At 35.4% G+C, this 16,365-nt stretch overlaps 1 protein-coding gene across 1 annotated transcript; it reads left to right on the forward strand.

Annotated features, from left to right (window-relative positions):
* The first annotated feature begins 1,897 nt into the window (after positions 1-1,897).
* LOC120087877 (RING/FYVE/PHD zinc finger superfamily protein) lies at positions 1,898-15,909 on the forward strand. The gene is made up of 13 exons (XM_090305878.1): positions 1,898-2,246; positions 2,719-2,800; positions 3,135-4,244; positions 4,629-4,714; positions 4,820-4,914; positions 5,018-5,104; positions 5,189-5,491; positions 5,589-6,101; positions 6,256-7,015; positions 7,158-7,388; positions 7,482-7,606; positions 10,479-10,870; positions 14,565-15,909. The coding sequence occupies exons 1-13, from the start codon at positions 2,176-2,178 to the stop codon at positions 15,519-15,521; spliced, it is 4,812 nt and encodes a 1,603-aa protein (XP_090162004.1). The 5' UTR covers positions 1,898-2,175; the 3' UTR covers positions 15,522-15,909.
* The last annotated feature ends 456 nt before the right edge of the window (positions 15,910-16,365 follow it).

Below are 16,365 nucleotides of genomic sequence, written 5' to 3' on the forward strand. Positions count from 1 at the left end.
AAAAAAATAGATCGTATTTAGAAAATATGATTCATGTCTATAAATATTTTCTTACTAAAAAAAGTTTTATCATAAACTCAGCGTAATACATTTTATAATTACACCATTTTATTATAAATTATAATTCATAGCTATCACTACTGCCCAAACATACCTAATTCGACATATATAAACAATAATAAAGTTAGGAGTTCGAATCTCCACCCTTCTAATAATATTCTATTTATTAATTTTATAATAAATTTAAATTACAATATTATTATATCAACAAATAATATATTTTTTTTTAGAAAAAAAGATACTTTTTCAATCTTTAGATTTTGGATTTAGCTTATTTTTGGTCCATAAATTTTCAAAATGTTACCGATTTAGTTTTTAAAGTTTTGATTTTGATTTCACTTTAGTTTATAAGTTTTAAAATGTTACAAATTTACCTTTGATATTTGAGTTTTATTTCAATTTGGTCCAAAGGCTTTAAGATTTTACACTTTTTTTCATTAAATACCCATTTCCAATAATTGATGTCAATGTCTCTTAATTAATTTAAAATAATTATGAAGTGAAATTTTAAATATGTTGAAAAATAGTGAAACTTAATTAATTATAATCATATTAACTATTTAAAACTCATTAACATACATTAACACTGATGACGAAAAATGAGTATTTAGTAAAAATCGATGTTAAAAGTTTAAAGTTTGAAATATGATGACCAAATTGAAATAAAACTCAAATGTCAAGGGTAAAATTATAACATTTTGAAACATGGGACTAAATTGAAATCGAACTCAAAACTTAAGAATTAAATATGTAATATTTTGAAACTTAGGGACAAAAAAATACCTAGAACATATTTTTGTTCTATTTTTTAAATATAATAATTAAAGGAACAAATACTTTTTTGGTCCCTAGATTTATGGTCTAATTTCTATTTGGTCATTAGGTATCAAAATGTTACACATCTAGTCCTTAAGTTTTTTTTTTTGCTTGATTTCAATTTTGTTTCTAGGTATCACGATGTTGCAATTTTACCATCCACATTTAGTTTTGTTTGAATTTGGTCCATAGACTTCGAAATTTACATTTTTAGCCTCAACTTCGTCACTAAATATCCATCTTCATCTTTAGTGTTAACGTATGTCAATAAATTTAAAATAATTAAATGAATTATAGTTAATTAAGTTCCACTATTTTCCATCACTTTAAAATTTTAGTTCGTAATTATTGTAAATTAGTTAATAGATATCAACGTCAATGTTTGAAAGTGAGTATTTAATGAAAAATTGAGATTAAAATTGTAAAATCTTAAAATTTAAGAACCAAATTCAAACAAAACTCAAATGTTAAAGGTAAATTGTAACATTTTTAAATATAAATTCTTAATTGAAACCAAAATCATAACATTTTGAAACGTAAAAGACCAAATAAAAATTAGATCCCAAAATTTAGGGATAAAAATGTATTTTTTTCATTATTAAAAATATAATTCTAATAAATCCCGTCCACCGGCTGCAAAACAAAAAAATTAATGTGAATTGGAATTAATAAATGGGCGATGGAATTTGGCAAAGACTCTTTAAAATCACTTTTATTTAATCATAAATGCAGAAATTTATAAGGACCTCGAAATTCAATGCTTACCCTCATAACCTCATTTACTTTTTTTTTTCCCTCGGGAAAATCTAAAAAAACAAAGGAAAAAAAAAAAGAGAGAAGGGCATCAAGAAAAGAGGTACACAGTTGGAATGATTTTTTCTCGAATTTGATTAATATTGGAACGGGGGGAGGAAAATTAGGGAGGAAAATTAGAATTAAAATTAAAATTAAAAGTATTGGGAGGGAGAAGAGTTTTTGTTTTGGCTATATATAATGATTTTTTTATTTTTATTTTAATCTTCTTTGGTTTTACTATTAGTTACCAGATCCTCTTCAAGCTTTGCTCTCTCTCATCTGCCTTCTTCTTGTTTATCTGTGTGTATCTTTCTCTTCTAATTCTACGATTACCATTTATATATATATTTCTGTATAATTTTTACATAAACCTACTCCAGAATTTCTTCAATTACCGGACTGTAGGACGAAACTGGTTTGTTTCGTTGTGATTGGTGCTGAATATTGTTATCATCGGTTGCTACGGGACCGGTTGATTCGGGAGTGTGGCCGATCGTGTCGGTGATGGCGGAGAGGAGGACGGAACGGGCTGTGGAGGGGTTTTATGATGATGCCCTGGTGGTTTCGGAGGCGAAGGCATGTAATCGCTTTCAAATTAGGGTTCTTTTTATTTTTTATTTTTTGATTTGGGTTTTTTCGGGAGTTTGATTGGATTGTGGTTTGTTCTTTTTCGGGTCTTTTTATTATTATTATGTTTTTGGGAGCGGATTGGTTGCTTGTTTTCTTCAATTTGTACGACAATATTCTGTCTGTGGTTGCTGTGGGATTGGTTTGTTTTGTGTTTTCAGAATTAGGGTTCTTTTTTGGCAAACGGTATGTTTCTCGTTTTGCTCTTTTTTTAAGGGATTGTACGTTTTCGTATCTGCTGGAGATTTTGTAGATGTTGTTTTGTACAATTCTTTTTGCTGTTGCTTTTAAGAGACGACAATGCTTGTTCTGAATGGTGTTTGGCAATGGTGGCGATGCAAGTTTCTTTATGCTGTGGTTTTTTAGGTTTCTTCTGAATTTAGGGGGATGATTATTAATGTCGTTTCTCCTTGCTTTTGGGATCACTCCAGTTTTAGGAGGAGGCAGTTATCGCGCACAAGGGCTTATTGGTGATACTGACAATGACACTCGGTGGAATATGGTGAGATAACAGGTTAAATTTGCGTTGTAGGGTTCTTAATTAATATATATATTTTTCTTTTCCTTGTGTATATTAGAATGCCTAACATCATAGTAAAAATTGGATGTTCACATTTTGGACAATTAAAGTCAATGTTATAGCTTAGCCACTAAGTTCATATTTTTTATACTTAATTTCTTGGTATACTGGATTTTGGTGATTTTTTGTGTTGATTTCCACTTTCCATTATAGCAGTAATGTGAAAGGAGTTGGGCTGTTTAAACGTATGGCAATTGCTAGAAAAGAAAGAAAAAGAGTACTGTCTATATTTCTAATCTTACTTCCATCTTCTTAGGTATCACCTCAATCAAGTAAAAACTTTACCAACTGCTCCATGAATCAGACAGTTCATATGAGAGGCGAGTCTGGAACTTGTAACGTGTGCTCTGCTCCTTGTTCATCTTGTATGCATCTTAAACGAGCTATTACAGTTTCAAAAGCTGAAGAATTTTCTGATGAAACCAGCCATGTAAATGCTACGAGTCAGTATTCTGCTAATGATGCTGATGCTTTATCCTCTATAAAGAGTAGAGCGTGTGGAAGCTCATTACATGCTAATAGTGAGACAAGTAATCTACTTAGCGTTAACTCTAGTCACGATTCCTTTTCTGAAAATGCTGATAGTATGGCAACGATAAGGTCATCTGATGCAGCAAATTTTTCAGTAGATATTGACATGCATAAAAAATTATATAGTGGAATAGTTTCAGAGGGACATATTGCTACTGAGCCAACCGTACAAACCACTTCAGAGAAGCATGGGAGTATCAAGGGTGCGGAGGGGCATGACGACAACATTTCGTGTGTTAGTCAATCTAGTAATGCAAATATTGCAGCTGTTTCTCACCAAAAGATTATGGACAATAAAAATGTATCACGTGGCTCTGCTTCAGTGGGTAGTTTATGTCGAGAAGGATCTAAGGTTGTATTGTCTTCCAAATTAGCTTTTTCAGAGACTCCTGCTTCTAAAGAGGTTCATAACAGCTCAAAGGAGGCACATACTCTGGACTCTCTTTCTCCAAGTGATAAACCATTATCTGAAATAGGTTTTGAACAGAATCCATCCACTTGTGTGAAGGGAGAGCCATTAGAATCATCTTTGGTACATAGTGACTCTCTGACTAGAGAAGTAGTTACTGCTCCACCTCATGGAGAAAAATCTGTTACCAACATATGCAACAAAGTAGGTGATGATTTCAAGGTTTCTCCTCAAATCTTACCAAAGTCAGAAGAAGGGATTCATCTTGATAGAAGTGAGCCTCCTGATGGAGATGTGAAAAATCAGTATGATGACGAGCAATGTGAAAATTTCAAGGACTTGTCTGGTTCATCTGATGTGAAGGAGCACCATTCGCAATCTGCATCTGGATCTGAGAGCGATGAATCAGATATTGTGGAGCATGATGTGAGTTGGATTGAAACTCTATATATTTAAGTAGTCTCTTTTATTATCTATTTGGAACTTGCAATTCTACAGTTCTTTCCTTTTGGTTTGCTTTTCCTCTGGTTCTTACTTTGAACGTTAATTGGTGACCCCATGTTAGTAAAATTCAGTGGGTTTAGTGTCTTAGTTGATGTCATGATGTGACCATGCTCATAATTTTTTAGGTTAGATTTGTACTGGGAAAGGCTGCTTGTGCAGGTGCTTTTGGAAAATTCACTCTTTCTCATTTTTTGTGTAACATTCTGAATATTATTTTACTGCATTATTTCTTTTATTCTCTCTTCCTGAAATTTTATAGTTTGATTTTGAACTCTGGGTGTTCTCATACTTCCGTTTGGAATACAGGTCAAAGTTTGTGATATTTGTGGTGATGCTGGTCGGGAGGATTTGCTTGCTATATGTAGTAGGTGCACTGATGGTGCAGAACACACGTGAGGATGTTTCCTTTTAATTTGAATTATTCTTTGGCATACTTTTGTATCATCAATTGCTTTTATTCTAAATATCAAGTGTACTTACAATTCTTTTTAAATTAGCTATTGCATGCGAGAAAGGCTTGATGAAGTCCCTGAAGGTGACTGGCTTTGCGAGGAATGCAAATCAGCGGAAGAAAATGAAAACCAGAAGCAAGGTGAAGTTGAAATTTATGGTTATGGAACTGCAGTAAGTAAGAAGAAAAGGGAACATTTTGCTTTAGGAGCTTATTATGATCTCATTGTGCAATTAATTTTCAGATGTTGAAGGGAAAGGCTACCTTTCCTATAAAAGAAAAGATGAAGGGAGAAGGCCAAATATAGTTAGTCCCAGTCCCCAAGTTTCTGGTAAGAGAAATGCTCAAAGTTAGATTTCATTACAAGGACATTATTGAAAACAACTTTAATTTTATTGATACACTGAATGCTTAGATGCTGAGGGAAAAAGAGTAACCAGAGATAGCTCAAGTACGAGAAATTTTGGCAAGAAGAATGTGGACAATGTTGATGTTTCTGTAGCTACAAAAAGACAGGTCCTTGAAACTAACAAAGGCTCAACAAAAGCATCCAGCCCTGGCAGGAGTATTGGATTATGCCGTGATTCTTTGTCAAAAAGCTTGGATAAAGGGAAATTGATGCTTTCTCAATCAAAATGTTTGGGTGATCAAAGCAGTAATGATGTTTCAGAAATGGCACGCTCACCATCTGTTGGTTCAAGACTTCACACACTCAAGGGTAAATAAGCAACCCCATATGGCCTTTTTTTCATTTCATCCATGTTTGTGCGAATTGTTTATTGTTTATTCATTTGCCTGTTTCTTTCAAAATTCAGGTACTCTTTTAAAGTCAAATTCATTCAACACTTTAAATTCCAAACCGAAGGTCAAACTTGTAGATGAATTTATACCCCAAAAGCCAAGGGGAATTAGAGAACATACCTCCCTTGAAGTCAAGGAGGGGCCTCCCAGAGCTTTAGGAAAATCTCAATCATTCAAAACTCCAAGTTCTGGCCGTGCAGGCATGAGTGAAGCAAAAGTTAAAATGCTACCATCTAAATTTCCTCATGTCCAGGATCCAAAAGGTATTAAACAAGGAAAGGACAGGAACATATTAGATAGGAAAAATCCATCAAAAGTAGATCGATCCTGGACAGTAACTACAAGTTCTGCAGTTTCAACATCTAAGGTTGATCAAAAGCTCTCATTGCGCGGTGAAACAAATCTCGTGTCATCTCTAAGCAACAACAAAGATCAAAAAGTTATAAAATCTGATGGAATCTCAAGTGCTCACCCTAAATCTAGAAGCAGTCTAGTTCATAAGGGCCTAGATAATCCACTCAGTCCAGGTATGCCGTTCTGATGGCTGGATAGAATTGATATCATATTTGCTTCTTTGTGCACAATTTTCTCATTCCCTAATTTCAGAGTTTTGCAAGTTCTATATGCATGTTGTTTGCTGATGCGAAGACTGTAAGTTAATGTTTTCATTTGTTCTTACAGCTAGAGCTTTATCGACCAATGGAACATGCAGTTCTTCTATTGATCAAAAGATAAATCATGTTAGCCCCAAGGAAGAACCATTATCCAGTTCATTAACCGTTGAGAGGCCGTCTTTTAATGATAATGGAAGGTCACGAGAAATGACAGGACCAGATGAGAAAAATAGGGAGAGTTCTGCAACGCTAACGAAGCCTACTGTTGCCACTAGTCCAAAAGGTGGTCACTGTCTAAAATGTAAAGGAACTGACCATGCTACAGAATCCTGTATCGGTGGTAGTCCTTATGTTCCTGATAATAATATAATTAGCTCTAGAGAGGAGACATGTGAGGAGAACAAGTTGAAAGCCGCAATTCAAGCAGCATTGCTTAGAAGGCCTGAAATATGCAAAAAGAGAAAATTTAGTGACCCATCTGACGAGGTTTCCTCATCAAGCACAGTCTTAAATAGTGATATAGTGCATCAAGATCAATTTTCATTTTCAAACAAGTTAAAAAATGAGCTTTCTGCTGAAACAGCATATGAAGGGAAGACAATTGTCAGTAGTTCTGCTACTACCTTTCACAGGCAACCAGCTGCAAGTATTTCAAAGCTACCTGTCCTGCCCAATCTCGATGCTCCTGTTCCTTTGCATTTGGAAGATACAGTTTCAACTGCCATTCCTGTTGAAAAGGTTAGGGTGAAAGATTTGTCTGGTCATGGGGCAACAACCTCGCTTCTCCTGAAGATTTCAGTGATTCCGGAGTATGAATACATATGGCAGTAAGATTCTCATTCGAGTTATCTCATTGATTTTGGTTAATTTGTTTTGTCTTTTTTATTTATTTATTTTTCCATAAAATCACAATATGATATATTTTATCAATGCCAATCATTGAGAAAGCTTTTTGTTGTTTTCTTGAAGGGGTGGTTTTGAGTTGCATAGATGTGGGAAACTTCCAGATTTCTGTGATGGAATTCAGGCTCATCTGTCTACTTGTGCGTCACCAAAGGTTATTGAAGTGGCAAGCAGACTTCCGCACAAGATTTCTTTGAAGGAAGTACCTCGCTCGAGCACGTGGCCATCTCAATTCCACGATTGTGGTGTTAAAGAAGATAATATTGCTCTTTACTTTTTTGCAAGAGATATTCACAGGTATGTCTTCAGCATTTTTCCATCTTTAATCTTTCCTTTGGCTTTCATGCCAGTTTCTGGTATTTTCTCTTAACCGTGCTTCTTGCAATTCAGTTATGAAAGAAACTACAGAAGCTTACTGGATCATATGATCAAGAATGATTTAGCCCTCAAAGGAAACCTTGATGGTGTCGAGCTCTTGATATTCTCATCAAATCAGCTACCTGAAAATTCACAACGTAAGAATTTTCTTGGATTATTATCATTTCAATTATGTTATTTATCAAATAGGTTTCGAAATTGTGTCAGACTGTCACCAAGTGGTCTTTTGTAAATGATGTTTGAACATATCTAGAAGATGTCTTTTTTTAATTTGTTATGTGAAATCTCGGAAAGGGAGTGTTTGATTCATTATTTTGTGTATTTTATTATCTTTTCAATTGCTTAAGGGTGGCGTTTTGTTCATCTCTAGCACCTCACGGTATGCCTTCTTCCTCCTTTGGAGCTTTTCTTGTTCAATGCTCAAGTTTATATTGAAAGTGGGGATTTTGAGGTGTAGGTCTTTTTTTTTTTTTTTTTTCTAATTTGTACATTGGGAATGATGGGAGTTCTGTTGTGCCGGTCAACATTTAAGTTCAGTTGATGACTAAACCAGCTCTCGTTAAAACTGGTGAACAGAAAAAGACGTTATAGGATAAAGTTGTCTTGGCAATAAGATGCGATATTCCGATTCCCAAGAACAATATGGTATCTCAAGCAAATTGAAGACTTCCTCTGGATCACATTCTGTTTCATTGAAGCTTTGATAGTTGCTCTCCATCCATATTTTCCAAGCCAAAACCTCTATACTTCTTAGCTCCTATATGCCCATTATTGTGCTGATTTAATACCAAGTCCAATTTTTATCTGTTCAAAAAGAAAGAAAGAAAGAAAGAAAGAAAGAAAGAAAGAAAAAGCCAATGGCTCAACTCTACTGTATTGATCCCGCAAAAATATTTGCCTTCCCACCCTCCCGAGTAAGTGGTTAGGGCATTTCCCCTTTGAATAATTTTTAAGTGAATACATGCTAAACTCAACCCTAAGGCAGAGGACTCTAGTTTGATGAGTATTGGTACTACAGGAGTTTGTGGGAAGGCATCTCTCTGTGTCTAACGGAAGATCTTAACATCCTAAATAGGTGGTCACTATGAAGTTTGACCTTATTCTTCCAATATACTTCCTGAGCGGGCTTCTAATTTTTAAATCACACTTCCCTCAGCGGGCTTTGATTGCAGACCAAGGTAGGTAACAGGGTATCCACTGATTTTTGGCCTGAATGACTAGCCAAAGAAGATTAAAATTTTCATTTGGAAACTCTCCCATGGGATATTATATCAACATCCCTTACAGATTTCTTTTAACATGGCTCTTTCTAGTCCCTCCTAGCTGGAGTTCTCTTTGTAATAGGCCTTGGAGAACCAACCCCACATTTTTATACACTGCCTTGCCCACAACTGTTTCGGAGTGGTCTTCTAAACACCTTGAACTGATCCTTGGCTCTCCCTCAGGACATCTTCTCCCTGCTTAGTTGTCTTCTTCTATCAGGTCGTCATCCCTTCAAAAACAGGAAGGAGCTACTTTGGAAGAATTTTGTTCGTGCGTCATGCCTTTTTGTGGTCAATATGGACCGAAAGAAACATGCCTTTTTGTGGTCAATATGGACCGAAAGAAACAATAGAACTTTTGATTGAGAGGAAAATGATTTATCCTGTTTTTTTCCGACAATGTGGCTTATTTAGCCCTCCTGGTGTAAATTGAATTCTCTCTTCTTCTCATTCTGTCTCTCCTCTCTTTTGTCCCGTTAGACATGTCTTTTGTAATTCCTTTAAATTGGGGCCTTTCTTTTGCCCCTTTTTTGTAAATTTCATTCGCCAATAAAATCGTTCTAAAAAAAAAAGAAAGAAAAAAATGAAAAAGAAAAAAAACACTTCCGTTAGGTTTCAATGATGCTGCTTTCTACTCCCCGAGATAACAAAACCATTAATAATTTAAACAAAATTCTAACTAGGATGCTGATGTGACAGAAAAGTACAAGAAAAAAAATCTCTTCTATCTCCTCACACTTGACTGTCCCCAAGCATCTCTTTCCTCCAATACAAGTGAAGGTAGTCATGATCTTCTGAGTAATTTGGTGACATCCGTCCAATGTAGCACCTTCCTAAAGAATTTTGTGAGAAGTCTATTCTTGACAAACACGTTTGTAACCCACCTTAGAGGGAGACAAAAGACATTATGCAGACGGATCTGAAACTCGGATTAGCTGAAACTGCACCAAAGAAATGGCAGAGAAGCCAAGTCAATAGGGTTTCAGAAAACAGGTAATGGGAGATAGGAAATCAGAGATTGAATGCCTCAGGAGCAAGGTCAAGTGGGAAATAGAGAGAATTCCAGAAGGAAAATCCTAATAGAATTATCTGCGAATTTTGAAAAAGGTATGCACTGTAGCGCAGCTATAACTTGAGGCAGTGATTTCACTGTAGCGCTGCTATAACTTAGAGGCAGTGAAAAAGGTATGCACTGTAGCGCAGCTATAATTTAGAGGCAGTGATTTCAAATTGCAAGGATCAATGCTTTCTACCTGGTGCTCTCTTTTTAAGCTCTCTAGGAGTTTTTCGATCCAAGATATTTGTTTGAATTGGGGGTGTTTGTTTTTTCAGCTTAGCTTATTTTATGTCCTTAGAATGATGTTCTTGATATTGTGTTTGTCTCATGATTTATTTTGAATATTTTGTTTCCTTGAACTTGGAGCATTAGTCTCTTTTCAACAATTCTATGTTTCCTTTTTTTTAAAAAAAAACTCAGGCAGTGAATGCAGCAAATAGAAATGCACATAGAAAATACCTTAACAAAAATAATTCCGTTTGCTGCACTTTCACCACTTCCAAGTTATTGTCTTAGATTCACACTTCAAGTTTTGGTTGTTATATAGTTATAGATGTATTTATAGATGTACTTACTTGGTCTAGAAATTTATTGTTACCAACATGTATGTTTGTAATCTTTAGCTTCGATTGTATAAGCATGTATATTCATATTATGTATCAGTCTCTCTTCTTACCTCCACTCCTTCAGGTTGGAATATGCTTTTTTTCCTATGGGGGGTGTTTAGGGGAAAGAAGACGGATTGTTCAGATGCTTTGAAGATTTCAAATATTTGTAGCACTGAAGCTGTGCCTTTAGAAAAGAACTTTCCTGATATCACAGCAACAAAGTCTGATGATGTTTGTGTGGCCAAGTGTGTCAATGGAGAGATATTTGCTTGTGATAGTCCCAAATTAGGCAAAGCATCCAGTTCAGCAGACCAAATGTCTGACACAACTAGCACTGGTTGTCACAAATGTGAATCTTCTTTTTATCAGGCACAAAATTCAGGCCGTCAGTTTGATCAGTTTGAACCAAAAGTATCGTCAATGCTGGCTAGTAGTACGGAATTTTGTCAAGGATCGGCTAGCTCTGCTTCCATGGTAATGTTTCTTCCTATATTTTTCATATAGCTTTGTGTAAGTGATATGTTTCTCTCTTTTAAGCGCATGCACGCTTATGCATAAACTTACCATAGCAGTCAACAATCATGCATTGATGCAACACCAACACACATCTGCTATAGTCTTGTTCTCTACTGCCCTCATTTCCCTTGCTTCTTTTTCTTGTTTAACTATTGTTCTTGAAGGTATTTTTAATCTACAACTATTATCAGTGCTTCCATTCGGACAGGCACGCAATATGCAGTTTAATTTGTCAATCGCTAATAATATCCAGTTCTCTATTTGTTTGATATTCTTCTTGAATGGCTTACTAATTTTTTTAATCACACTTTTGGTCATGGAACTTGTATGTATTACATCTTATTGAACATCGTTAGGTTCAAAAACTGACATTTTAACCTTGAGTTTCACATACAGTAACATATAGGTGTTTTGTTTTGTTTTCTATTGTTTTGTTTTTTTTTAATAATAAATAAATATTTTTTTTTTAAAAAATAATTATTAGTATATTACTTGTAGAGCGATGCTTAAATACCACAGTAATAGCTAGTCAATTGGATAGTTTTTAGTCTATTTTTTAGTATTCATTATGCTGATGTGGTGAGAAAAGTTGGCCTTTTTATTATTTTAATTGAACTCTAAATTATACTTCATTAATGCAAATTTATTAGTAGTAACTAAAATCCAAACTAAACAAACAAAAACCTCCGACAATTAATCAGGTTCCACCAAGGAGTTTGGTAACAGCCAGTTTTTCATTTCCTAAGGTACCAATTACCATTAACCCGTTGGTTTCTTGAGACAATGATTTAGTACTACTTTTCTCCTCTTGAGAGCTTCCTAAGCCATTTTGTGAGCTACGTTTCTTTCCTCTTTCTTCCTTTTTACACTGCTTTTAATTGTCAACAAAGTAGTTTTAATTGTCAACAAAGTAGTTTCCCAGTCCACCAAGTGACTTAATTTACTTAAATCTTCCGTGGTTGGTGTTTCCTTCCCCTAAAAGAGACCTCATCTTCCTCTCCATGTTTAAAGCAATCTCTCTTAGTTTATCAAAATTGGCCTCATATAGACTGCGAGGATGTAAATGATGGCATGGGCTGCATGGCTCAAAGTTAACCTACCATTTATGGACAGTCATAACTTCTTCCATGTCCCCAATCTTCTTAGCATCCTTCCATCTACTGCCTTCTAGGATTTCTCTCAAGAAGCAGGCCCAAATATTAGGATAAATGAATTTCACGAGCAGCACATACCCTTTCTTTAACCACCTCTGTGACTCTGTCAAAGGGAGGATACTATATTGTTGGCAAATGGTAGGTGACATAAAATTAACTTTGTCCTCACCTTGAATCCCTTGAGATCTCATCTTTCAATGGTCCAATTGATCATTTGACTTGAAACGTCCCCCCGCTTACACAAAAAGGAACATAAAAGGTGGTTAATGATCTTCTTCCTTATCTCAAGGCCCTAGATGCACAAATTATCCTCTAGGCTTCTTGTCGAAAGGAAACATGAGAATTTGGTGGTCATTATTTATCCTGTAATCCACTTGAAGGCATCTACTCCTGAAGCCATATATTTTCCTCATTGCCAACAGAAACTTCCAGTTGACCATATCACGTCCTTTTCCAAATCAATTTTTTGGGATCCTTTCCCTATTCTAAAATATTCTATTGCCCCAGCAGCGATTAAGGTGGATGTAAAATCTGTTTCCCCTTGACAAAATGTCATTTAGAAATCAGAAATAGCACGAAAGCACCATTTTCAGTGTCTTTGCAAGCACTTCAAAATCATTTTATTCTCACTTGTTATCAAACTGATTGGACGGTGGTTAAGTCTTACCAGTCTTTCATTGGGATTAAGCAAATTCAAGAATTGAGCTATCCCACCAAAAGATGTCCTGGAACGTCTCCCGGAAATCATATTTAAACATGTTTTAGAATTTTTAAGGCAATCACCCGAATAGCTATGTGGACCTGGAACTTTGGAGTTCTCAAGTGCCTCTATTGAAATACCAAGGATACACTCCCAAGTGCGTTCATTGCAACAAAGATTTCCTTTTCCTCAAAAGGGTCCAGGCTTTTCCTCAAAAGGGTCTCTTGGACCAATCACTTTGGGCTTCTGAAAATGGGAATCTATGGGATCCCTTCTGAAAAAGAAAATGTGTAGATCATAGTTACCTCTTGCTATATAATTCTTGGGGAAAAAAAAAGGAGAGCTATTCCTACGGGTACCAGATTCAGTAGTCAGGCTAACACCACCATCGCTCAAAACTAATTCAGATAGGGCATCTTTCCTTCTCTCTGCTTTGAATTCCCACCCCTTCTCTTAGCTGTTTAACCCGACTTCTTTTAACATACACCTCTTGTGAAAGCTTTAAATTGTATAGTCCTCCTCCAACTTCATTGTCACATTACTCCTTTTCTGTCAAATCTTAGAAGCTTCTCTTTGAGATTCAGGTTCACAGTGCTGCTTTACTGGCCCTTTCTCATCTAGATATCCAACTGCTTTGTTTTAACACCTAATTTTCTCCTTCATGGGTTTGAATATTTTTATTAATTTGATACCAAGCCATTTATCTCCCCTCCTCGTACCACCAACCCCTCAAAGAGACACCCCAAAGTTAGGATATTGAATCTACCTATTCCAAAATGAAACAGAGATCATTCCCATTTTATACTTTAAAATTTCGAGCAACAATGGTGAGTGATTGAGAAGCTCCAACTTCTTGTATTTTATTTTGTTTCTTGTGTGTTTAATTGTTGATTTTATTTATTTTGTCAAATAATAAATCTGGTGACTTTGGGTTTAAATAATAAATTTTCTACAAAAACAAACAGATATGTTTATGTTTTTAATTTTTTTTTGGATAATGTTGATATAATTGATATAATGCCCCATGTCATTTTGTTACTGTATATGATGGTAACTAACGGTAAAAATTATGAACTATTTCATGAAACTGACTCAAGATTAAAATGTCAAAATTTGGAACTTGAACCGTGGTGTAATTTTCTTTCTCTGAACTTCAATCAGTCTTTGATTGTGGAAGGATTTGTGTAGGATGACGTTTGTATTTTGCTCTTTTGTGTCAAAGTTTTTAATTCCTCCTGAATTGTTAGTATCATTTCTCTATGTTTCACTTGTTCCTCATTTATAATCCTAGTTCATCCTAACAGATTAGATCGCTATTTTCTACGTTGTTTTGTTTCTTTTGACTAGACCTTGGTTTAACCTGCCAGAACCAGCAAACTGTGAAGGCTTTCTTGCAGAAGATTGAGAGGTGCTTGGATGAACTGAAAATCTAATGTGATGCTAAGTGTGCCCATCAGTTATATGGGTGAATTGATTAATGATTAGGTGGGCTTATTTTGGAGATGAATACAATGTGGATTAGAACGTGTTCTTTTGTTATCCATAGGATATCTGGCTCCTACTTATTGTTAACTGGAATGGAATTTCAATTTTCTGTATGATGGGAAATATGAACACTCGATCCTAGATATACCTTTTTCCTCCCTTTTCTTTCTTTCAGTCCATTTCCTCGTGTCACTATTTCCTTTTATTTTTTTTTATCACTTACTTTTTATCGAACCGGTGTAATTGTTCCTTTAGTCTTAACAGGCTTTTCCCTCATGATTAATGGATGCACTGATGTTCTCATACCATGCAGAAGGAATCTGGTCGTTCAGAGAGCATACAAGGGGAGCAATGTGAACCATCGATTCAAGTTAAAGAAATTGTAGGAGTCAATGACAATAAGAAAGTGAAGCTGGACTTCAGTTCAACGGAAGATATGCCGCCTTTAATTAAGACCATTGATGACATGAAAAAGACAAGCGCTGGTGAGAAAATTGTAGATAGATTGGTCTGTGAAGGAGAGAGAGCTGTGCTCCGGACAGCACAAGGGAATTCAGACTCTGAGGGTCTTTCGAAAAGAGATTTAAATACTGAAGGAATCCATTTTCTGGAGTCCCATCACAGAAAACGTCGACAGACAGATATATTAGAGTCGTCAGCTCTAGTCTTTATTGGTGCCGACAATCGTACTTCTCAGGACGAGGAGGTGGATTGTGTAGTGCTGGATGAAGAGATTGTCTGCAAAAAACCAAGGACAAGGTTTGGTAACTCATATGAAAATAGTTGTAGTTCAGGCGGCATAAATTCACAATCCGATCCTTATGTCTCACCACGTAGCAATATTGGACCCACCTTTTTATTTCAGAAAAAGGGAGGTGATAAAGTTTGTGATGTGAATGTTATTCCAGAAGAAGATTTTGAAACGGCTGAAAAGCACTTCTTTCCTGTTGGTTCACATCAACTAGAGGATCACCACTTAGCACTTCCAGCCAAAGACGAGGACCAATATCATGACACAGTACCGAACCTCGAGCTTGCATTGGGGGCAGAGACTAAACTACGAAAGAAGAGTATGATCCCTTTCCTTGTGGATTTAGTGGATGAGAAACATAACCACAGTGAGTCGTCAGAAAAGGTGATTGATGTTGAAGAGGAAGAAGATGACTCTACATCCCTAACATTGTCTTTGTCACTCCATTCCCAGAGAAGCAACAATTCGCAAAAACTGTTTCGGAAACAGAACAGCTTCTACCCGATAGGCGGTATGTGAAATGTGAAAATACTACTTCACTGATTCTCTTTGGGGGTTTGTCAGAGGACTAGGCAGCATGTTGTTACTCTCGTCTTTATGGTGTCGAATTTGCATTCGACAAAAATGTATACCAGGTTATGTTAGTTGATCAGTTCATCTTTCAAGGGCTCTATTATGCGAGAACCCGCTTTCCCATCTGTTCATATCCCTCTCCAAAAGTATATACCAGTAATTATTTTACCTTTTTCTTTCCCTTTCTTTTTCTTTTTCTTTTTCTGGGTTATGCTTTTAGTTATTCATATTTGAGCACTTTTGACTTCAAGATCAGAATTACGGCCGTTTGTATATATAAGTAGAATGGAAAAACAGAAATAATATTTGCTTGCTAACAGTAAGGTTTTACAAACCAATGTTCCAACTTGACAGTACTGTCGCTCTGCTGCCATTACTACACTTCACTTGTGCCTATTGATCCAAGAATTTCAATTTTTGGGAAGTATTATGATCCTTCATATGAAGTTAATTGTTTGACTATTTTTTTTATTAAATAGAAGTAGATTTTAGAGTTGAGCTGTAGTTCTTGTTCTAAGCTTTTGTTGTTATAATAAGATTCTCAATTTTACTGGAAAGTACTTTACTATGATTTAGAGATATTGAGATTTTACCAAAATTCTCTTGAAGTTTACATGGAAATTATTTTTGAACACTATTAGCTAACAAGAAATTCGAAGTTACAATTTCTGGAACTCTTGCTTCTTTGGATTTTATTCAGGTTTTTCCAAACTTGTCCATGGAAACTTGTCTATTTGGTAATTATTTAGTTGAAAAGTAAGTTGATTCTCTCAATTTCTTACGATAATTT

The sequence above is a fragment of the Benincasa hispida genome, chromosome 10 (genome assembly GCF_027475165.1).
Source record: "Benincasa hispida cultivar pf3 chromosome 10, pf3_genome.v1.1, whole genome shotgun sequence".
Classification (NCBI taxonomy): Eukaryota; Viridiplantae; Streptophyta; class Magnoliopsida; order Cucurbitales; family Cucurbitaceae; genus Benincasa; species Benincasa hispida.

Excerpts from the sequence above, each read along its gene's own strand:
- LOC120087877 (XM_090305878.1), top strand. The coding sequence starts at position 2,176 with ATGGCGGAGAGGAGGACGGAACGGGCTGTGGAGGGGTTTTATGATGAT. Across the intron at positions 6,102-6,255 it reads AGATAATCCACTCAGTCCAG|CTAGAGCTTTATCGACCAAT; the intron begins GTATGCCGTTCT and ends TTGTTCTTACAG. Across the intron at positions 7,016-7,157 it reads GAGTATGAATACATATGGCA|GGGTGGTTTTGAGTTGCATA; the intron begins GTAAGATTCTCA and ends GTTTTCTTGAAG.